The 25,085-nt window shown below is 35.8% G+C and overlaps 1 protein-coding gene across 3 annotated transcripts in view; it reads right to left on the reverse strand.

Moving 5' to 3' along the window:
* Window positions 1-25,085, reverse strand: part of ADAMTS19 (ADAM metallopeptidase with thrombospondin type 1 motif 19) — a 144,449-nt gene that overhangs the window by 34,532 nt on the left and 84,832 nt on the right. For 2 of the 3 annotated variants that reach the window (XM_014954818.1, XM_014954816.1), the window contains exons 9-16: window positions 24,884-25,024; window positions 23,623-23,773; window positions 16,579-16,680; window positions 13,449-13,579; window positions 11,616-11,785; window positions 9,316-9,443; window positions 7,192-7,312; window positions 5,082-5,162 (exon numbers count right to left, since the gene is read on the reverse strand). In XM_014954818.1, coding sequence (XP_014810304.1) covers window positions 5,082-5,162; window positions 7,192-7,312; window positions 9,316-9,443; window positions 11,616-11,785; window positions 13,449-13,579; window positions 16,579-16,680; window positions 23,623-23,773; window positions 24,884-25,024 — 1,025 coding nt within the window. The remainder of the gene's footprint in view (window positions 1-5,081; window positions 5,163-7,191; window positions 7,313-9,315; window positions 9,444-11,615; window positions 11,786-13,448; window positions 13,580-16,578; window positions 16,681-23,622; window positions 23,774-24,883; window positions 25,025-25,085) is intronic. The other variant, XM_014954817.1, reaches the window with a different exon arrangement.

A 25,085-nucleotide genomic window follows, 5' to 3' on the forward strand; every position in this document is an offset into this window, starting at 1 on the left:
GTATCTTTGTGAATTGCAAATCTTGCCTTTTGTGCTGGGCAAAATTTAGTCATACTCGCCAGAAAAGTACCAAAACAGTGTCATTTTGATGACCCTTATTTTCCTCAAGAAAATTGTAAAAAAAAAATATCTGAAATTCAATTCTAAATGAGAGTAACTTCACTGGTATCTTTTGTCAAAGAAGTCATTGTTTCACTTCCATTCAGGTTATCACGTGCTCCCTTCAAGCCATTTTAAGAACACTAAGACTTGAGATCTGAGTAACTTTCAAGAATGTCAACTGAGGTGAGGCTGACTGATCGGTAGTTCCCAGGGTCCTTCTTATTACTTTTTTAAAAAATGGTTCAATATTCCCTTTTCTCCAGTCACTGGGGACTTAACCTGACTGTCATAACTCTTCAAATATGCTTGGGAGTGGCTTGGCAACTATATCAGCAATTTTGCTCAGGACCCTGGGATGCATCCTATCAGGTCCCATGGACCTGGTTATGTTCAGGTGGTCACAAACCTCATCTACGATGGGAGGTACTTCATTTCACCTGATGTTCAGGGACTTGAGAGATGTGAAAAGAGTGAGGCAAAAAATTGTTCATTACCTCATCCTTCTCCATGGGCATTGTCATTAGCTCTCCCATCTTGTTTATCAGGGTGTGTGTTCGTGTGTGTGTACATTTTTTTAATCTTCTTTTTCTGACTAACATATCAGTAGAATCCCTTATTACTCTTTGCATTCCTTTCCAAACTCAGCTCCAACTGTGCTCTAGCTTTCTTGGCCCCATCCCTACACACCCGAACAGTGTCCCTGTATTCTTCCCACAATACATGTCCCTGGTTACACTGCCTATGCATTTCCTTCTTACACTTCAGTTTGACCAGGAGGTCCTTATTCAACTATGCTGGCCTCCTGCCTTCCTTGCCTGATTTCTTACATGTGGGAATTGAGAGCTCTTGCAATCTAGGAAAAAATGTCCTTAAAGAGCTGCCAGCTCTGCTCTGCTCCTTTATACCAGATGGCAGTTTTCCAGGGGGTCTTATCCACTAATTCCTTAAAACAACTGAAAGTTTGCTCTCTAAACATTCATACTTCTGACTGTAGTCTTCACCTGGTCCATATTCCTCAAGATTGTGAGTTCTACTAGGGCACGATCACTGCATCCCAGGCTGCCATCAATCTTGACTTATCTAAATCTGTATTGGTAAGCCATCAAGGTCCAGTAACACTGTTCTTCTGGCTGAGCTGTCTACCACCTGAATTAAGAAATCATCCTTGATGCACTCCAAGAGTCTCCTGGACTGCCTACAGCTTGCTGTGCTGTTTTTCCAGCAGATGTCAAGTTACTGAAGTCCCCAGGCAGGATCAGAGCCTGTAAGTGTGATGCTTCCTGTAGTTGAAATAAGAAAGCTTTGCCAATGGGCTCCCCTTGGTCGGGCAGCTTGTAGTAAACACCAATCACGAAGTTTCCTTTGTTGGGTTGGCCCCTGATTTTTACCCATAAGCTGTTCACAGCTGCTTTTCAAAGACAGCTGTGAGGTCAATTCATTTTTTCATACAGAGGGCATTTGTTTCATCTCGATGCAAAATGATTTCAAAAGGTGTTACTTATTAACCATCTTCTACAACCCTCTATATAGAAAACAAAAATGTATTTAGTTTCAGTGGACTCTGGTCTCTGCTATGGTACCAGATCCTCAACTTCCCTCAAAATTAGAAATTACAGTTTGAAGGATTTGGTCCAAGGTATTTTAAAACTATTAGCATTGTCAGAAATGAGGGATTCAAACTTTTGTATTATTTATCAGACTCCATCTGCCTTCCCACACCCTTCTCCACCAAAATGTCTTCCAACCTGCTTTTCTTTTACTAGAAAACATACTTCATAAAGGAAATCAGACAAGAACACAGCATACCTATGGATGTGATACCTGTAAGAGAATCATCAATTACAATGGCATGCAGTGTTAAACTGCGGGTCCAATTGCTTCCCTCAAGAAGCTTTGTCACGTATGTGAGAATAATGATACAGCTTATCTGCTTCTAGTTCAGCTGGAAGCAAATAATTTCTCGCATTTCCAATTAGCACAGAAAAAATTCTGATTTTAGATTGCACGTCATTTATATAGTTATATACCATTAACCAATCATGTTAATTCATTATGGGGCCTGGTCCTGTCATGCCATTATACAAGTGTCACAGGAATAAACTCTCTAATCTCAAAGCTTAGTGTATCTCTCATAAAAATTCTTTAATCTTTCTTTTTGTATCCCACATTAAGAATTGACTTTGCAAAAACTTTTAACACCTGCCAAATTTAAATGAAAATTTAGCAACAGAAAAGGCATTGTCTTAGACCACAGGAATCTAGATAATGCTTAGAACAAGTTTTTTATAGATGTTCTAACAATTTATTTTTTTTTAAGTAATGAACCAAGCCTCATTTCAACAATGGTTTCACACAAGATTATCACTGCTGGTTTATTCTTTAAAAATAAATCTCAAAATAATTTATTAAAATAATGAATTCTAATTCCAAAATTAATTAAGTATGTAGTATATATTTTAGGAAACACTCTAAAATTAAAGAAACACTTCCCCACCCCGCACCTTACCCCCCTCAACCACACCTCCCTCCCCCCATCTATACTGCTACAAATAATTCCTATTCCTGAATAGTCTGATGATGAAAGAAGAATCACAGTCTCTTATGCATTTTCTCACATTACTTCAGTAAGAAGGAATACCTGATGATTGGCTCCATCACTGCTTCTACCTCTGCACAGGGTAGAAGAGACAGAACAGACCCCAACAGATCGATCAATTCAGTAAAAATTCAGTTTAAAGTTATAGCTTGTCTTTTCTCCTAGAATGCCAGAGCTTCTTTTACTGTGGTACATGGTGATATACCTCAGGATATCTGAGGTATTCAGAAAGAACTCCCCTGAAGATTTGTTTCAACAGCACAATCACTCAGTGATGCTACTGTTGGGGGCTGCAGTTTTACTAATTACGTCAGCAACATCATCATAGCTTCCAGATCATAGTGACTCTGTTTTCTGACCACCAACTAAACCCAGAGAATGGCATTTCACTTTGCCTCTGTATTTTATCTGTGCTGTATAGACGGGATTAAATCTTCCCCTAGTCTAAATTATCTAATTTGTAAGCAACAGCTCTCAGTACACACTGAATTAAATTGTTTTTACTGCTACATCTCTAATTGTACAATTATTAATTGCATAATTAGAAATATAATATTTAAAAAACCTAATCCTAAAATGTGTATATGATAATTAGCAAAATAGAAGTAGCGCTGGCCTGCATTGACTCAGTACAGAAATCCAGAGAGCAAAGTACTATACAACATAAAATTAGTATACAAATCTGTAAAGATAGAAAACAAATCAGAAACACAAAATAATTTAATCTGTGCTACATTTCACATTTCTAATCACATTTCTAATCACTTTCTAAGATGAAAGGTATACGCCTTCTCCCCAAACCTTTACATTAATCCTGTGCGAAAATGTTTCTATTCAAAATGTTACTCCTTTTCAATTCAGAGTTTTATGCTTTTAGAATAAATCTCCTATACATGAAGAAGTTCTAAGTATCTTCAGCTAGTTAAAAAAAAAAAAAAAGATGCAACACAGATTTTAATTCAAAATAACATGGAAGGCTTGTTCCTGCTTCCCCTTAGAGGTTTAACGAAAAATATTGCAATGAAATACTGGCTGATCCTCATGCAGACAGACATCAGTGAAATTAAGCAAAGCAAAGTTAAAATGACAAGCAATTAAGAGCTGATTATGTGACAATTAGCACCTTTCAAAAATAAGCACCATGACTGACACTATTTCATGGGAATAAAAAGCATTCTTTTTGCCTGCTCTAAGGTAAGAAAAGAAGCAGTTTGCTACTCATGAAAAAGGAATTAATTTCCCTAAATACAATTCCAACATTTATTTATTTTTGCATGATTAAAAAAATTAAAAAATCTTACCATTTTTGTTGTCCACATATGTTAGTAGACATAGGGGAAAAAAAAAAAAAAACTTGGAAAATTTAGAAAATATTTCAATGACACTTCAGTTACAGTTTTAGCAGACTTGTGTATCCAGCTCTATGGCCCATTGGGGAACAATTAAATAACTCAGACATTTAAATCTCATGTGGTAACTTAACAGGGCAGGTGCAGACCCCATGATAAACCAAGAGTAACCCACTGAAAACTTAAGATGTCATAATTAAGATTCACCATCTTCAACCTTCTCTCAATTGAAGTTCTGAAAGCACTCAGGTAAAAAGTTTCTTTAAATGTAGACATGACTTATGAGCAGAACAAAGAACAGTGATCAAACCAGGGGATTTTTCATTTCATTGTCCTATTTCTCATAATAAGTCTCTCTCAATTTAAACTTAAGCAGTGAACAGAAAAGCACTAATTATGGTATTTCATATATTCACTTAAACCCCATAACAGTGACAGTAAAAAATTATACTCTCCTACACAACAGCTTTAAAACTCATTAAAAGAGAAAATACCTTTTTTTCTATGAAAGACAATTTCATAAAAATGGAAAAAATAAAAAAAAAAAATTCATTGTTTATGAAATTTGTTCATTAAAACTTTCAGACAATTAGATAATGTGAAGAAACACTTTTTTGCTTTCTAAGTCTAATTTTAGAAATCTGAGTTTGCTGGTGATTTGCTATATGTTGGTCAGTGTGGGCTTTTTGTTGCCTGAGCATAAATTATTCCATGTTTCAGGATAAAACTCTTTTCATTACTTTTAATGTGAAGTATTTTTTTAGCACTTTCCATATGAAAAATTGAAAATGTTGAAGATAAGGTATGCAGAATTTTTCTCACATCATATAAATACATTCTTTGAAACATACTAGAAGCAAAATAAGATGAGACAAAAGTTCAACATAAAACCTATGTGAAGAATGATGTTATAACTGTTCTTTTATTTTATAATTCTAACAAAATTTCTTTAGAAGTATTTTTCACAGATTTTTTTTCCACTCAGATTTTTGATTAATCACAAAAGCATGAACACTAAAACATATGACATTTACCTAAATAACTGTGAGCTGGTTTTTCTTCCACAACTTTGATTCTCCTCGCTCCTGCAGGTATCACTAAAGCTTCTACATAACCTAGACATAAGAACAGATGTCCCAAGTTAAATATACAAGCATAGAAATGTTTGTATGTCTTGTATATTTTTTTCATTTTGTCTATTATTACCTATTACACTTCCTAAATGTAACAAGTTAAAATTTATATAGCAATGGTTTGAGGGTTCATGCAAAATGTTGAAACAAGCTATGAAACTGTACATTATGTACTACACATACAATGATATACAACTAAAAGAATATAGGAAAGTAAAACATAACAAGAACTAGTGAGGCTGGGCAGGCTGGGGCTGGAGCAGATGAATCTGTTTCTGCCCAAGTACTTTCATGTCATCATCACCACTAGACACCACAAACAGATTCCAGCTTCACTCAGCATGCAGAGTCAAATTATATGGCTCTAAAACCCAAACATCCTTCTACTGTTTGGGTTTTTGTTTTTGTTTTATATATTTTGGGCTCCATCTCCCTCTTCTTGCTTTAACACATGCAAAACCTGTTATGAATGGTTTTAGTTTTGAAGTCTACTTATTAGTTACTTGTTTCACGTTACACTTGCTTCCTTGAAGTGTGGGACCAAGACATGCTATTAAGCAATTTGCTTTAAGTAAAAAGAGGTGAAAAGGTGATGCAGGTGAAAAACACTGTGCAAGCAGGAATGTTATAAATAAACATTATTTTAGATTACGTAGGTGAACTTCAAAAAGTGGACAATAAAAAAACCTGATTTTTTAATCTTTCTAGCTATGTTTTGTGATGTTCTATAACGAAATACCGAGCATTTGCAAACCTTTTCAATAACCTTGAAACATGAAAATTTAATTGCTACAAAGCAGCATTATTTATCTTTAATTTCCTTCAGCACTAATAACTCTTACTAAGTATTGTTAACAGTCCAGTTTCTGGAAAAGGAGAGTAACTTATGCAGCTGTTTAGACAGCAGTACCACAATATTGTAGTTTGACACAGAACCCTGAATAAACTTGAAAGTGTGTGGATATTCACATTAGCTATATAAGAGAGCCGACACATTCTAATTTCTATGAACAGCTGCCTTCTTTGTAGTTTTTGATCTTGTAGTCCTCCAGAGTCATCCATGGTTTGGGATCCCTGTTCTGCATTATCTTCAGATTAAGAGAGGGCCAGACACGAACATTTGAAGACTATGCTTAACTTTTTTTTTTTAAAGTACTGTACTTCAGTCTATAATGCATTGAAGTCCTTGATTTTTCAAGATATACTGTCTGCTTCTAATTACAGATGTGATTTACTTACTGTCTTGAAATTCTGCACATTTTCTACTCAAGAAACTGAAACTGTAATGGCAAACAAATGGCTAAATGCTGTTTCAAAGAAAAGACTTTTCTTGGAGAGAAGGTATACATGGCACATGGCGCACATTATTAGCATTTCAATCCTCTGCTCTGTCAACACTATTGTACTGGAGCCAGTCAATTATTCTCATTCAAAGAACAGATCACATCAGTGTTTGAAAATCTCGTGTTCATTCTGCATCAGAACATCTATTTGCTTTTTACGATATGTTATTATTACTATAAAACAATGAATAATGAAAAGATACAGGACTTATTCACTCATTTGACTTCATGTTCTCCCATTGTCCAGCTTGGCTTAATGATGTTACTTTAGGTAACACATCATAATTTGGATACTTATTTTGAAGAACTGTAAAGCGATCTAAACTTTATAAGAATTTACAGTTCATTTATGTACTAAAAATACAAATTTTATTTCATAGATTTTTTAAATATCAGGCTCTTCTATAAAATAATGTATGTCTTAATGGAAGATAAATTTGGTTATTCCTTAATTTTACAGTTGAAATAACTTGCAATAATTTTGCAACAATTAAATTTAAAAATACTCATGCATTTTTATCTTAAATTTTTTAATATCTTAAAAAAAGTAGATCTAAAGTTCTTGCGAGGAACGGTATAATTTTAACAAGTAGAGCTTTTTAAAGTTCCCAGTGCTCAAAGCAGTCAAACAGCTGCTGGTTTCCTGAATATTTGAAATAAAGACTTACCTGCCCCCCTGGTATGGTTAAAATCACCTTTAATAACTTTGCATGACTTTCCGTTACCATTGCATACACCACAATGATCTTCACGAGCCAGAGATCCTAATATGCCATCACAGCCAAATTTCTGTGGGAGAAGAAAATAAGCCATTGAAACACGGGCCACGTTTTTCATAAGCTGTCTCTAGTAGTGGGCATCTCACTCTTTTGCAAGACGCCCAAACCCAAACGATCTTGCCCTGCTCAGAATGAGGGTTGCACAAGTTCATGTGCAGAGATCCCTTCCATAAAAATTTTTTCCATGATTTTATGTAGATTGTTGCATTCCCTTTTCCTATAGCATCGGCTAACTTTCCCAGAGGGACACAAAGACATTCCCACCTTTCCCCCTGGGACCTCTGGCACTTCTGAGATGTTCTGCAACACTCACCCCACTGGCCCTCCTGCTCAGCGACTGCAATGAGTGCAGCTCCACTGCTTTCTACTCCCAGTCCGGAAGGTTCTTTGCCACACCCGCAATGGTAAAGGCCTGACTAATTCGACCTAATGTCTTATTCTGAATAGCAGGTGAATATGTCTGGAATATACAAATATAAAGTGCATTTCTGCCTTCCTAAAAGTCATTCAGTTTAAAAAAAAAAAGTTTATTCTAGCCCCTCCACACAACGATGTTAGACACACTTCTATCAGCAAATATCAGTGGTAGCTTGACAATAGGAATACAGTTAATATCATATGCTGGCCTCATATGAAATAAGCCTTTTAAAGCCTAGGCAAGTCAACACAGGGTAATCGTGTGCACTGTATAAATGCGTCTGATAAAACCAATTAAACTTCAAGTCTGTTTGATAAATAATGAAGACAAAAGCAAGGTTTAAGAGAAAACAAAGGACTCCTTTAAGAACAGAAACTACGGTCTATCAATGAGCCATTCATTTCCAAGCACACTAATATTGTTACTCCACTATATTACAGAATTTTTAATAGAGTTCTTCTATCTAAAATAGCAATACAGATTTCAAAATGCTGATTAAAGTGTAAGCATTCAAAGAGCTGTGTATCCAAAATGGTACTTCCAGAAGACACAAATACCTAACTTTACAGCTCTAGTCCCCAAAGTTCATCCTAATGGGCTGTCTAAGATGACAGACTAAAATGTGGAAGACCTTACAAATTAAGACTTTCAAATCCGATTAGCACCTATCTCTCTGACCCTTGATATGCCAAGAAGCCAACTCAGCCTCAGTTGGGTGGGTTTAATTTAAGGCTCTTTTTGGTCTTTTATTAGTCACTTGTGAATAGTGAATGATAAAAAAAATTACATATTTGCAGGAAAAATGCACTATATATCATCATTGTGATCATGCCTATAATTGTTACATGGTGAAGAAAAGTTTCAATTTAGCAGAGTATCTAAGAATATTCTTGTTGCACGCACTCAAGTCACTCAAGAAAGGATAACTGTATGTACATATTTGCATTTGTATGCATGTATACATGCACTTATATGTTAAGGTTGGGTTTCCTACTGAATGAGAATGGGTTTCCTACTGTACAATGAGAAGTGGACAAAGGGAAAACCCAGCCTTGTGGGATTTTTATATAGAAGAGTTTCCATACGAGGCACTATAAAACAACAAAAGAACTTCTATGAACCACAGGAATTCTGAGGATCATGAATAGCATAGGCATTCAGCTTTAATTTTCTGTTATTCTGCTTCTTTGATCGTGGTTTACTTAGCTGTAAACTTTTGTAATGTTGAAAAGGGCAGAATTAGACATACATACATATACCCCATGGCAAAATTTCCCAATCTGTTGCAAGCTGGAGCTTCCCTTAGAAGATTAAATCTTGTTATACTCGATTTCCATTCTGCAGCAGTTTGTTATAAGCATCCTTATCATCACAGAGACGGATGCCCCAGACTAATCCTTCAGCTTCTTCATATACTGCGTTGAACTGAATGAAATTTGTTTAAAATATTTTAATACGATACAAAAAAAAGAGACATTTGGTCTTGGTAATGCATATTGCAACATGCTATGAGAGAAATAACACATATGCATAACAAATCTATGTGCTTGCACGGGTGTGCCTGTGTATCCAGGTTTAAAATAAGCATATCATACCTGGCATCTACCATCTGCGCAGATATCTAACCCATGCTGGCCACAAGAAGTCCCATCCATCACCTTTTCTGTTAGAAGAACAGGTTGATCCTTTCCAGCTGGTGAACAGAGTAAGGCACATGGCTTTTCTGTAGTAGCAATTGATGAAAAAAATACCAAATTGGTAAAAGGCCACTTAACAAATACAGATTACTATCAACATAATTTTTAAAACTGCTATTTGCTTATCTATGTGGCATGAGTCTATGTTAGCATAACAAGTTACCTTAGATAAAGTGAAAAAAAAGAAAAAAGAAAGCAAGAGTTTGATCCTTTTCTCATCGGTTTGAAAAGCAAAAGTTCTCTTTCCTGCTAGAGCATACCGGTGATATAAACTTGGCCAACATAGTACTCATGTTATGTTCATTGTTGCAATTAAGAATATGCACATTATAGCTGCTGGAATATTTTGGTTGTAATCTATACCTTCATTCTACTATATTTTTGGCAGATCATAAATATTGGTTAAAAAAGAAACTTAACACTTTCCAGATTCTCTAACTCTGCAGGTCAAAGAGAAAAAAAATAAGTAACTAAAACGCCCTGGGAAGAAAAATATATGGATTTACAAAATCCACATTAAAAAAAAAAGACAAAAAACTGAACACATTGTTCTAACACCTTTACCATCATCAGGCAAATTTCTTCTGTATTTCTAAAACATTCTGCAAATCATTTCTAATTTTGAAAGAGAATAAAAAAAGTTGTAATATCCTATATATCCATGTATTCCTAATGGTCATCATTTATAAATAGTGAAGCTTGCTTCACCACTGCCAAAGCAATACCAAATAAAATAAAATAAGTCTCCTCTCAGTGGTCAATTGAGGAAAAAATCATGATTTTTTTCATATCTTTATTCGCAAGTGTACTAACTCAGAACTTCTTCCTAAATCCGTTGCAGATTTTTGAAAGGATAAAGTCAATCCTGAACTTGAAACAGATTTCACTTGGACACAATCTACACCACTCTGACTTCATACTGACTTCTAGATTCCTGGAGTGCATTTTTATTAGTAAATTAAACAGTTCCAGGAAATGTTTACGGGCACTGGAATATAAATCATGTGTTCCTATGTTAAAATGAAATTTAGTAAAACAAACCAAAACTAGTTTACTAGATAAGCACCTATAAAATAGCTGGAAAGAGTTCTCCTTACTATGAAATAAGCTAACATACAAGCCTGATGAAAATAGTCTCACAAGTTTACACTTTGGCACCTTGAGAAAAGGCTTAGAAGGAAAAAAAAAAAACCTTGCCTAGCTAGGCATATATTAAAATAAGTTCTTGATAATAAATTCACATTTTTTCGGATTCAACAAAATAGTTCCCTTAAAATCTATGCTTTCTAATGTTTTCTGATAATTTGTTTCAAGAGTTAAATATAAATGGCAATAATGAACAACTTAATAGTCATTCCATGATCATCCTTATCACCAACAATTTTGTTGATTTCTCAAATTAACTGTTTTCATAACTTGTTTTTCTGTTGTTTTCTTTTTTTAATTAAATAAATTACATGATAACAATTCAGAGAAAATTCAGTGGAGTGTTAGCCATTGTTCACATTCTTAGCAAGAACTTGGGTAGAATGTTTTGCTTTCCAGTTGCTCATATTTTACACCAGCACTATCTTTGCAGATACAGTTCAACATACTATACTCCTACTCAAGCACACTCCTAATGGTATGGGATCTAAGTATGTCTGTTACACTGAAGCATCCACGCACACAGCATGCCAAGACCTTGCATGCAGTAGCTGTTAGAATTTACAGAAATCTTATCTAAGTTTGCAATGTGCATTACACATGGATTTCTGCCAAAATTAAACACTGCTATATGAAATACTCAAATGTTAAGCTAAAAGTGTTCTCTCCTTCCTCAAAAATAGAAGCTTACAATATCCATATTGGCTTTTTGGCTTTTTAGGTAGTAGTATAACTAATATATGCATGTTTAATAATGTAGCATTCCTCCAGAAAGCTGCATTTCCGAGTCTTTTCATACTACATTTTTGAACTGATTTTGTATTTCAGTTCAAATGTAGAAGGACAAATTCAATAGGAATATAAACCAAAAGATTCCAGAGCGTGTGAAAATACTACCAGATCTTGTCTGTGAAATAAAAATTACGTACCAAAAATCTTGGGCTTGGGGTTTGTTTTAGTTTTTACCGTATCCTTCTTAATCAACAACAATATCAAGAAGCTATAAGCCATATGAGCAGAAGATAAGAACGTGGAAGATGGTTTATGCTTACCATCATCTATGACAGCCTGCCACTGGTGCATGTGCTTTTGATATGAAGATCTGACACTGAAAGCCTGGCACTGCCAGTCCCTGAAGGCAGGCACTCCAGCAGGACAAGAAGGATTTTCACATATTCTGTACTGCATTATGGGACCGTGACACTCTCCTTCAAGGCCTGAACTAGAAAAGATGGCATAAATATCATGCTTTATTTTTGGTAATGTTTTGTGAAACTGACAGCACAGTTTTCTTATGCTATACACAAGTTCAATTTAAACAGCAGATTTTTTGTAACATACCATTAAGAAATCACCCATAAAAACTCAAAGTCACAGAGCAAAACATGTATGCCTTCTGTTTGTACTGGTTACATTACACTTGGCCTCAAAGAAGCACTAAGACTAGTAGGAATGTTCAGCAAGGAGAACCTCAGCTGCATATTTGATATGGTTCAGGTGATTTTTCTCTCGCTGGCCTGAGCCAAAGGTCAATAACACCAAAGCAAATAACACCTGCTGATTCACTTCTTCTCTTTTTTTACAAGTGTGGTGTTGCAAAGTTCAGACAATATGTTTTTTTTTCTTTTTGGTTGCTCCAGTTGTGTTTGCAGGTCCGAATGAACAAATGCAAAAGAATAGTGAATTGCAGAAACTGGAGCTAATTATTTGGAGCTTTGCCTGGAAAAATGAATGAATGAAAGCGAAATTAGGACATTTCCTAAATTCTAGAAATGGCTTTTAAGCATACAGCTGGAAGTGGTGTTTAGATGGCAGGAAACACGAAAGCATTCTGCATATCTAAGGCTTCTGCTAAACTACCGTGCTTTTGTATAGCCACATCCACTTTTTCTTACATTTCTTTACGCCAATGTCTCTTTTTCAATCCCTTTGTCACTCCTGTCATTGTTTTTTGCCCCAACTCTATTATATTGTCTTTCATCTTTCTCTATTTCCCCCTTTTGTTCTATCATTTTCCTAAATCTTCTAGTCTGCCCTGCTCTGCCCTACCCTCCTCTGGTCTAGCCCACTCTAATCTTGTCTACTCTATACTTGTTTTCATTACTCAGCTGTACTCCCCTACCACTTCTCTGTCTATTTATTTTTTTTTCTCTCAATGTATAAGTAACCCATGAAAGAGATATAATGGTGCTGAGTAATTCAAAGGAATGCATCTGCATCTTTCATCTGACTACTGAGATACGATGAAGCAGACTCTATTCAAGTCAATGGTAAAACTCCCTTTATCCCCAAAGGCACAAGGTTATTCATTTTCATAAGATACAGAACTTAAATGTTGTTTCCAGATATTCTATATAAATGTCTGTGAAACTGGTAGAAAGATCTCTTTCTGAAGTTGCAATTCATTGGCTCTCCAAATGAGACAGAAGTCAATTTTCTCCAGCAAAAAACTGAAACACTAGAATCACACACTGAACCTCTGCAAGTCAAAAATCACAAATTTAGACTTCTGTTTCTTTTCCAGTTGAAGCTTAAAATGAAAGTTGTACTCTACCATCAATATTATCTAAGCTTTTAACAGAAACAGAGAAGAGGAAAAACAGTATTACCATGCAAAACCCCCCCCGAAATACCTCTTCTACTAAGTGTTACTCGGTATTCATAAAAAAGGAATGGCTTATTTCACTGAATTTCACTGAATTTCTAGAGTTGGAAGGGACCATAGAGATCATCTAGTCCAACTCCCCTGCCGAAGCAGGACTGCCCAGAGCTAGAGCATGTTATGTATAGGACAACTATATTGGAATGGGTTCCTGTACTGGTAAGATTCAAATTCTGTTTGGAAATTTTGATGAACAGCAATGGAAACCTGAAATTGTTTTTACCCAGGGCATCTGCGTTGTCGACTGCTGATTCCAGTGTTGCAAGTACGGCTACAAGCGCTCCATGCGCTCCACTCCCCCTCCATATGCTCCGCAAAAGAGGTCCGATTGATACACTCTCCAGCCTTACACCACTAGAAGAAAATTCAGCTCTTAGGTAAATAAATCAAGCCATATGCAAAACAATTCACTCCTCCACAAGCACCCGGGAAGCACAATATAAACATTTTGTCCAATACATAGTTTTCATATGAGTCAGATACATTTTTTTCCTATTGTTCCCCACAGCCTGTTTTCCTATCCTAGTAAATACATCAGCCAGAGACTTTTCTCTGGCACAGTGGGCCAAGGAGCAGGTGCAACTCATCCACAAGCTTCAGCAAAAGTTCATTTCCCATGAAGGATGTCTCCTGGGATAGCCTGCAGGAATTGGTCCCCAGACCATGCTGTCCCCTTCATTTGAGCCTGGGCACTGCCTAGGAAACCACTTTTAGGTCCTGCCCAAACCCACTGCAGGGATCATCCTCCAGCAGAACTATACAGATGATCACAGCACAGTGTTCAGGACTGTCCTCACGACTTGTTTGGTTCACTACTACAGTTCCCACATAACTAGCAGGAGCTGCACTGTCACCGATTATCCAATCTCAATTTCAATAGAAGGATATATTACAAGTAATAGAGAAAATGGCACTTCATGCACATCTTGTATTCAAAGAGAGAATGGAATCCTCAGTAAGCTGGTGTTGAGAAATTAAAAAGAATTTCTGGCATTTATTTAAATAATAATCTCAATAATCTTATATGCATATATCATTTCCCAGGACAACTGTAATTTCTCCCTCATCAACTATCCAATTCACAGTGCTATTGCTGTGCTCTGTGACCTATGTCCATATCTGCTATAAATCATTGCAACTCTGCAGAAGCTAGTACTTTATCAACTTTACCAGCTGAATATCTGTCCCATGTATTATGAAATTTCAGCAATTGCAAAGCAGTAAGGCTACAAGTAGACAATGAACACTTAATGTCATTAACATCAGTAATTTAACCCATTTCTCTTTGCATTCTGAATTACTTATGAATTATTATTATTACTGATATTTAGGGATGAAGTTCATAAAGAAATCTCATATTTTGAACAAAACAAAACGTCACTAATGCAGTCAATAAAGACTTTTGTCACTTTAAGAATACACTTTCATGGTTGCAGTGTCTGTGCTAAATCCTTGTCTAGTGATCTTAAACTTCATCTGCAGTTTCAAACTGATCTTCGCTGATGGTCTTAATTTTCTCTCTTAGATCCTGGCATTACAATGATGGAATAATTATACCACCTTTGAAAAGTCTTCACATAGGATGGCTCCATCATTATATTGGATTTGCTATCAGAAATTACAGATTTTGTAATGCTCTTGGATATTTCAGACAGAAAATGCTCATATTTATTTAAAGATATTCAAAGATATTCCTTCAGATATCATAGACAAAATATATTTTTCTTTAGAGATAGCTACTCCCTTATGTAGAGTCTGAGGGATGCTTATAAATCATTGCCTTAAAAAACAACCAAGTTGGACAGGCTATGCAAATGACATTTCTATTATTCTCTAAGATCTTAAAAGGAGCACAAGACAACAATACTCCATATCTACAATATAAGCGAAACAAAACAAAGCCAGTGATTTGTGTAATCTAAAGCTCATCTTGGACAGACAAAATAAAGTAAACAAGAAGAATAATCCCCGCTAATCCTCTGAGATGTTTCAGTGATGTCTGCTTAGTTTTTGACTGTTAGACATAAACATGGTACCTCTGCAGCCTGGCATAAAGCTCAACGAGCAGTTCGAATTAGAATCAGTACTTCATCTTATCCTTTCTAATTGTTTACTCCCAGCTACCTAAGTTCTACAATAAAGAGAATGGTGTTGCCTTCCTCCTTGGACTTTCCCAGGATCCGTGTCACTCCCCACTAATGCTTCCACAAGTATAATGTTAAAATGAGTCCTCTGCAATGTGTTGCTACTATCACTTTTTGCAAGTCAGACATTAATATGCAAAATGCACACCAATTTTGGGTGCACAGTTTGATGGTGGCAGTTTCACAATGAAAAATTCTGGGTAGTCTTAATAAGAAGTGCTTCTTTCTTATTCCATACCAGGGCCATGGCAGTCTCAACATAAAGAATGCAACATTAAACAAAAGCCATGTCCCTGACTCACCAAATATTGACTTAAGGCAGAATATCAACTACACAGACTTACCAGAACCAAAAGGTAGCAGCAAATGTCATTACTTTAGAGATACAAAAAAGCCTATTTTTCCTTTGGTATGTATAATGATACTATCTGAACATTTTATCTTGATTGATTTGTTTACTTCTTTAGGGGGATGATGACAGTCCTGGTGAATGCAATATGACTCTAAGCACAAATTACTCCTGTGGGAGACTGCTGTCAGCACAATACCATGAAAATCCCAAGATATATGCATGCTCCTGCTCTGCTATCTATTTGAGGTTATTTATCTTCATTTACAGTTATATACACAGATGACAGAGATTATTCAGACAGGAAAGCCCTTGAACATTTAATGTGAGTCTGACTTCAGGTGACCATTTAATTTCTCTTTAACAGAATGCTTTTTTGACATTTATCACTCTCTTACATTCACTGACACTATAAATATGTCTTTACAAAGCTTATCCTGAAAAATTTTATCACAAATCTCCAGCGATTCCCTTGGTGAGAGTATTTCTAATCTTAAATTACAGCTGAGAACTTTGTATCTCTGAAAGCTTATGTTTCTGTTCAGAGTAAGCAGTGCAACAATGGCATTCCACTCATTAATGGGATTCAAAACCGGAACTAATTTGAAATAAAAGTGTAAATATTAAAACTTGGCTTTGCTAACTTTATTCTAAAAGTCAGTGGTTTTAGGGAGGTGTATGTTTTATCATCACTATATAATATAATATATAACATACAAGACGTTGAACTACATATTTTTGATTTTTATGAAAATTGAGGTAACCAGTAATTTCAAACAAGTGCAAAGACCTATTCAATTTGTTTCCTTGGCTGTTAGGTGTTCATTATAATTTTTATCACTTTTCCACCAGAAACATACCTTTCCAGTGTCACAGTCTGTTCCATCCATTGGTGGATCCAGTTTAGTTTTGCATTCCTTCTCACTTTCCACTTTACACCACAACCCAGTGCAAATGACATGCTGAAAACCAAACACACAAAACAGGTAAGCACAAAACCTAGCTTATGCAAAATTAGTTTCTGCATTCAATCCACTAATAGTGTCATAAGGTTGGCAGTTTGATGGTATAGAACTCTGTTTAAAGACAGGTTAAAGATGCACAAAACCCAAAGTGGGCAGATTCTGCTTAGACTTTTACTGATCACGGACACATAAAACAACTCATGGTGTGTTGACGGAGAGGGGGAAGAACCCTCTGAGCCTAACCCTAGGGGTCATGGTCTTTGTGTATGGCAAATCTGACAAAGCACATAGGGACAACTTTGCCCCATGGTCTGAAGTGGCCATTGCACAGATGCACTCCCCCAGCGACTGGAAGAGATGTGAACTTTCTGGGAATTATTTTAAAAATTAATCATAGTTTTTACTCCTTTTACGTAGTGCTTATTCATTTTACGTGAAAGGGAGTAAAAAAACACTGTCACTAGCAACAAACCCCAAGGTTTTAAAATTATTCCATTGCCATATACAGGGACTAACGCATCTGTGCAGCTACATAGAACTATGTTCACAGGAGTTTTGTAAAAATGCCTTTCTAAGAAACTCTGAGGCTTCTTGAGGACTTCCAAATCCCCCCTTGTTCATACCATCCCAATGAGTGCTGCTATCATATGGTCTTCCAGTGACTCATAACTTCTCTAGAATTCATTCCTTCCTCTAGAAATATCTCAAAAAGCAATCAAACCTCATATCCACAAAGAAGACACAAAATAAACTGATGAATCAGGATGAAATATTTTGGATGGGAAGAAGAGAAGGGAGATGAGAGGGTTACTAGTCAGTAATGCGTTTTAGAGATGGAAATACAAGCTGCTTATTCTGCCCCTCTTAAGCATCACAAAAAGATAATTTTACCTTCTACAAAGCAAAGCAGAGCCTTGAAGTATGCTGGCTCACATGTCCCCAGATTTCCTTGGCAGCTTTCCCTATTTTTCTCTAAAAAGTCCTCCTTCTCCCATGGTTTTCAGTCATGACTTCACTCTCCTTGCTGTCTTGCTCCCCTCCCCCCCTACTGGTAAACTGGGTGGAAGTGAACAGAGGGCAGGTGGGACTCAATTGTGGCCCAAATGTCATTGCATGTGCTGACTGGTTCCCCTCCAATAGGTACAGTACCCCAAAAGAGGGAAAAGAAGGATCAGAAGAGGGGCATAGGTTGTAGGGAGCATAAGATAAAGATCAGCTGTTTTTTTTGAAACCAGGGTTGCCAGAAGATGTGCTTTTTTGAACTGAAATGATTCGTTGTATTGGTAAACCCAGTAAGAGTCTCTGTGCCTTTTACACTGTGCATGAAAAACGTGTGATAAATCTTATGGTACCTTGAAAAAAGTCTTATGGCACAGGAAACATAATTCAACAAAAGATTGTGTTTGAACCAAGGAACAGGACAGTTCCAGTGGGAGTCTTACATGTAAAAATGCCTTTAACATCAGCTTTCAAAAAACCTCAAAGATTATAGAGGTCTGAAGCATTGCACAGAAACAAGAGAGAGTGTGACAGAAGTTAAACACAATCTTGATTCCTCCTGTAACAGTTTTGTACTGAAGCTGAACTAATAACACAGTTACCTATGCATATCCTAAAATAGAGTTAAAGAAGTCCTATCCTTTTCCTGGATAATTTTAAGAAGCATTTTTCAAGTTTCAAACTGTAATTTCTGTTCTTGTTCAAATGAGAACCAGTTTTAGAAGACAATGTAGATGAGACAGAATATCAGATATTCACGACAAAGTGCTTCCACACCAATTACAAAATGACAGACAGAAATGGCAGAGATGTTGGAACAACTCCAGAACAACATATGCTAATTTAGTATTTCTAATTCAAGGGGTTTTTTTTCATATTGCTAAATCTTCATTTGTCAATGGCTACATTTGAGGAAAAGACATCCAGATTTTCAAAAAACAAAGTAAAATTTTCCTTTATCTCATCACATTTTAATGTTATTTTATTTATTTTTTTAAAAAAAACTTGATGCACAACTTGTTTTTTTCATTAGCAACCTGCAATGCAGCAGGTGAGGACTGTTTTGAAAACTAACAGAAATCTGGAGGCCTGTGTCAATATTATAGTCACTCCGAAATCAGAGCACAAACTCCTACACCAGAAATTTACTCCTCTGGAGAGAAAGTTTCATTCAGTCAAAATCAGGACAGGTAATGTTTACAGAGTTTTACTAGTTATCTATCATAACCACATTTCAACAGCCATTACAGTTTTTTACACTAGCTAAGGAAAGAAGAGTTATTGAAGATTATACATTTACACTCATGATATTAGACTATTAACAATTTGTAAAATATTTCATTGTGAATACGCTAGAAAACAAACTATTGCCAAGTTTGTTGTTGGATTATTATTTTTTTTTCTCTAAAAGAATGTATTAATTGTGAGTTTTTAACAGCAAAAGCTAGTACAATACATCATGAAAGTCACAATGTACTACAAAACCAGCAGAAGTCATTCCAGCTTTTGGGGTTTTTATTTTTGAATGAAGAGTGAGGCAGCCCTGTGTGCATCAGAAAGATGCTTTTCCAATCATATATGCATCTGGAAAGAAGGTCCACTTGAGAGGAAAGACCAGAGACAAAAAGGAGCATTTCAGAACTGTATTTGTCTAAAGTCAAATTGTTTAAAGTGTGGTGGTGGAGATGAGGACAGATATTCCACCAGGGCTATAATATTTCCATGACTTACTTTCTTTTCATTGTGATCCGTCTCTGAAATGTCTTAAAAATCACCATGAAATATAACCAGTCTCCTACTTCTTTGCAAAGATCACAGCTGTGTTATGACAAGAATTGTTTTAGTGGAACTGACTAGATAGCATTCACATCCTGGACTTTAATCTTGAAAGCCAACGTTTAGTAGTTCAACAATTACATTCAATTGTCAAGTTCTAAAATCACATTTAATCATCAAGAACTACTTCTGGGCCATGATCTCACTATCTGTTACGTGAAACAATGTTAGGGTCTAATTGATTCTTGTGTGAGCCATCATGGGCATAAAAGCAAACTTGGCTCCCTTACAAGATAAGCATGGCGACATAGTATAAATCTTGTACTCTGAGATCCACTCACACTTTTCTCAGGGTCTATAAATTTTGGTTAGGTTATGAGAAAAAAAAAGTCTTTGAAATAAAGATTAAAAGGAAAAAATAAAGTCTGGACACCACTCATGAAAGAGGAGTGGGAGGGGCTCGCACAGAAAATCGGGACTAGGCCCTCAATGGTCCCTCAGTCCTTTGCTATAGCCATTAAATCATAAAGAGGAATTCCTGACAGCAAGGGAAAATCATTGGCATCTGCAGTGTTTCTCAGAAGCTGCCATGTAATGTGACTGCAAATTATCCCAAAGTGCTGCTCGGTAACAACATTTGTAGAAAATTAAGTCTCAGCAGAAATGCATTATTGGTTGCACTACTGATATTTGTAGATTATTTTTAGATCATTAAGAAAATTATTTTCCATCATTACTCAATTGTTTTCTGAGTTGAATAGCTGACATATATGAAACATACTTCCTTAATGTAAAAGACTGCACGGAAGTCTGGTCATCAAATTATCTTCCAGTCACAAAAAATGTAAGACTCTGACATAGTTCATAATTTATCTTTTACATAGTTACAGTTATGAACTGTTCAGCAAGTAGAATGTATCCAAGAAATCCTGGACTATAAATTGTTGCATTTACTGAAGTTTAAACAACCCTTCAAGGAGTATGTTTCTTTCTCATTTCCTGGCTTGTGGACAACAACTGTAACCACAGTAAATTGCCAGTTATTGGCAGAGTAGAAGAGAGTATGCAGAGATAAAATAAAGTAGTTTGGATGTTATGGAAAATTCAGTGATTGCCAATGTATAATAAAATAATTATTTTAATAAATTAACACTGCAACTAATGAAATACTGTATTTAATTTAGAAAATTCTTTAAATGTTGACTTCTTTAATGGCAGCAACAGTAATGTGCACAATCAACACACTGAACTTTGAATCACCTTCATAATATGTAAAATGCAATTATTTAGTAGGTTAAATTCAATGTATTTTTATTTCCATATAATATCCTCGTACTTAGAGGGAGATGATAACATTAGCTACTGACTAACAGCACTTCACAGTTAGACAATGTTGCTGTTGCACAGTCCATGTACAAGAACTCAGGAGGGACTTCTGGGAAAGTTTATATAGCTTGGTTGTAGCCCAATCTAAATTGCAACTTTTTTTTTTCTTTTTTTTTCTTTCTCTTCATACACGGGAGAAACATGTAGGAGCAGGACAGCTTTCTTTGGGCTGTGCTCCATCCATTGCTCTGAGTTTCTTCTTCACTGTAGAAATCTTATTTACCTGGACTAGAATACTGCAAACTGTAACAGAACAGCTAAATTTAAGACCCACAGCAAGGAACAAAAGAAGATCTGAATATAGTGCCTAAGCTTGCTGTAACTAGTTCTTCAGGTCCACAGTCTAAGAATCAAATTTCTTGGATTCTTCTGTTGCGGGGAAGGTGAGAGTGTAAATTTTGCTTCCAGACAGAAGAACACAGAGGAAAACAAGCTCCTTTACAGAGGCTGGCAGTGGAACTTTGGAGAAATTCTCTTCTGCCTCAGTGCCCTCACCAGATTTTATCAATTCTGTCCTTAGTGCTTTTTGGTTTTTTTTAAATTTTTAAGTAATTTCTTATAGGTCTGAAGCTCTTGAAGATGCATTACAAAAATTTAGTGGTTCGGTATTTGCTTATGTGATTTCTGTTTCAGAGGACTTTGGTCTGCAACTGCAGAAGGTTCTTCCCCCAGCTCTCTTCTCAGAAACTGTTACCACGTTGTCGTGTTCTTACTCTTAAGACCATAATGTTATCAAGGAATTGACTTGGTTTATGAAGAAAACTGAAAATAAAACCACGGTTCGTCAGAAAAAAAGAACAGTTGAAAAGAACACTGGCCTTTTGTATTGTCCTGCATCATTACCAGGTTCTTTCTTCAAAGCAAGCCCACATACCTTTGAATTTAAGTTACAAAGGTATCATAATACTAATATCTAATGGGAATTTTCCTAAACTAACCATTTTAATAAGAAGTAATGATTTGGTAAGTGGCAAAAAAAGGATGATAAGTGATTTAGCTGAAATGTGTCCTCTTACATACAAAATGTCAGAAGAAGAGGAAATTATTGAAGATGATTAGAAATGGAAATTAGGTAACAGCAACTGGAGCCTAAGTACTCTCTGTGCAAACAGTTGAAAACTACAAGGGTAGCATTAACTAAATTTAACTTCCTAACTTTTCTAAAATAATAATGAAAGCTGAAGGAACCTTGGAGTCAGGACCCCAAGAGAAGAATGTTCACTGCATCTGTGAATGAAACACAACAGGCATGGGACCACTCAGCTATTGGAATGTGTATGAATGAATTACAACTAAACACAAGTGTTTCAAAGGATGGGAAGTACCCACAGAAATGAAAAGCATATAAAGGCATCATGCAACAGCATAATGCAACAGTCTCCAGGTTTGACTGTCACTTTCAGTTACTGATAATGAAGACCTAGAAGAAATAATGGGCTAATGCTGTATACCATTTTCTTGTTTAAAATAGGCTTCTTGACAATAAGAAACCAAAATCACATCCTTTAATTGAAAACAAAGTATTAAAAAACAAGAAACAGACTGCAATTCATGAAAAAAACACTTGGAAGTAATTAAGAACATTTGCAGAATCCTTATATCTAATTCTACCGCTCATCTCTCATAGTGAAAATGTTTTCAATAAGACAGTTAAAATAATAACCAGTAATCTACAGCTCCTTTTTTTAATTTCAGCTGTGCAACTCTCAGCATGTGGTAGTCATACATGTATTGCAATGTTTCCTTTGAGAATCTTTAGGATAAAGATTAACTCTCACTGAAACTCGCTAAAGAAAGAGTATTGTGTCCAACCTGGAAAGATGAAGAGAGCTGAAGAACTTAAGGAGCAAGGAATTATGTTTCATATTAAATACTTCTGACCTACCAAGCTATCTGTCCACTTTGACTCTGACGAAACTTTATTTCACAGTTCCTCCTAGTCCCTGTTCTATCAACCCATATTCCACGCTCTTTACACATTTGTAGTATCATCTACCCTTCTTGTCTTGGTTACTTTCTCAAGGGCATCCAACGTGTTCAGAGCCTGTTCCATTAACATCAAAGAACAATTTTTCTCTCTTAAAACCATTCTTAAAGTGCTTCTTCAATCAGATATGTACTAGAATTAGGCTGTAAAATTATGAAGAGCTGTTTAATTTTTTTACTTTGTCTTTTCAAGGTTAATATACGCTGGCACCGGTTCACGCAATGGCATGAAGCAGTGTCAGCAAACTCAAACTTAATTGCTGCAACTCCAATTGCCATAGCACTGCACAGCTGTGCCAGGGCTCACAGGGGGTCCTGCTGGGAGGCAAGATATATTCCGTGGTAGAGAGAGCCCAGCTAACACCACTGTTCTCCCTCGGAGCTTGCACAGGCACAGCATACGTTACTGAAGGTCAGATACAGAGGTTCAACACCAAAACCATAATGAAACGGAACCTGCATGCAAAATCTGATAGTCCCAGTGGAATAAATTGCAAATATTCTATTCGTTGCAATGAGGTGACTTCACACTATGATATTTTCTATTTCTGAAGTATAAGGAATATATCCGTGCTATGCTATGATAGAACATGGTTCAGGGTGTTTGGAGAGCCAGAGCAAGTCTTACAACATAAACAAATTAAAATGCTCATATTAACTTCAGAATGTGAAGTGCGAATTTCTCATTTCGAAGATGCTATGTTCTCTTTTTCTCAAACACATGCACAAAAATATCTCTCACAGAACAATGAGTTTGTAGGTGTATTTTCCCAAGCATGCACTCATCTTTACCTGCATTTCTTGGCAAAAGGAAGCGGTTGGTCCAAAAAGAATCTGACATTGTTCGTCTGCAGTGTACGTCATTCCTGGGAGCTTGGAGGGAATAATCACAGAATTGAGGCTCTGAGGATTCGTCTGTAGCAGACAGTTACTGGCCTTTGACCTGGCAATATGCAAAGATTCATATGCTGAGCAATCCTAAAGAATCTGATTGTCACGCCAACTTAAACATATATTTGAGATTCGAAAAATGTAGACTCCTAAGGTTCTTTTATTCATCAGCATCGGGCTGTCATTCAGAGAAATGACTCCATTTAAATTACTATGGGTTACTTAATATTAGTTAATAGCGGGTTCTGATATTGCACATTTGCAGAAAGACAATATAATTTATCAGCTATAATAGGAATTTCAAGAAAGCTCCAGACAACATTTTAGTGTAAAATTTTCCTAACTGATTAAGCTGGTGGATCTGAACAATTATAAAAATGTAGCCAATTTATAATGCATAGGCAGTTGTGTAGCTTAGTTTTCACATCTAAGCTGGTAGCTAGAAATTTAACTTTTCTCAAAAAGTGAAGAAAAAATATTTGAAAATACTTAAACCTGCTAAAGCACCAAGTCATGGTTTTGATTTCTGCCTACATTCAGTACAAATGCATCAGACTGACACATCTAACTTATAACAACTATTCCAGTGTCATAAAGCAGACCTTTTGAGGACTGCTTAACTGTTGCAAATAGGTTCTCAACAGATATATTTATAAACTTAATAAAGGAAGAGTGCTTTAAGGAACAGATCCCATTTAAAACATATAGAGTGAAACTAAATGTTTTAAATTGGTTTTATAGGTATACTCTTTATTAAATATCTCACAGTAAATTTCTATTTAAAAAGTTAATGTAATTATACTACATATTGAATGGCACACAGATCAGAGAATCTACATGATGTTCATAGGTCATTCACTGTCCAACATTTTTCAATACATAGCATATTAATATATTTTAAAAAGATTTACATGTATATAAAATGTATATATAAATATATATAAGTATAATCATATACATTACCACATGAAAATACAGCAATAGTTGCTGAAAACAGATTTTAATCTGTCAAATATTATATAGTTCATGATAATTTAAGTGATTTTAATAGGCTATAGAAACACAAGTCTGCCACAGAAGTGGTAAACTTGCTATTTCAGGATATTTATTGCAACTATTTATAATGGCAAACAGTAAGAGTTGTTTTTCTTGAACGATATACCTGAGAAATCTTTCCAGATCTTCCCTGCTGCACCGAGACCATGAAACATCCCCAAGATTCTGTCCTTTAATCCACTCCCCAGACATGATATGGAGACCATCTGCACAGGATGGGTGGTCATTGTCGTGGTTTATCCCCATGCTGAATTTTGAAGTTATTAAAAATAAACCAAAGCACAACAAAATAACAGTTGTTTGCAAAA

Source organism: Calidris pugnax, unplaced genomic scaffold (assembly GCF_001431845.1).
Source record: "Calidris pugnax isolate Ruff unplaced genomic scaffold, ASM143184v1 scaffold157, whole genome shotgun sequence".
NCBI lineage: Eukaryota > Metazoa > Chordata > Aves > Charadriiformes > Scolopacidae > Calidris > Calidris pugnax.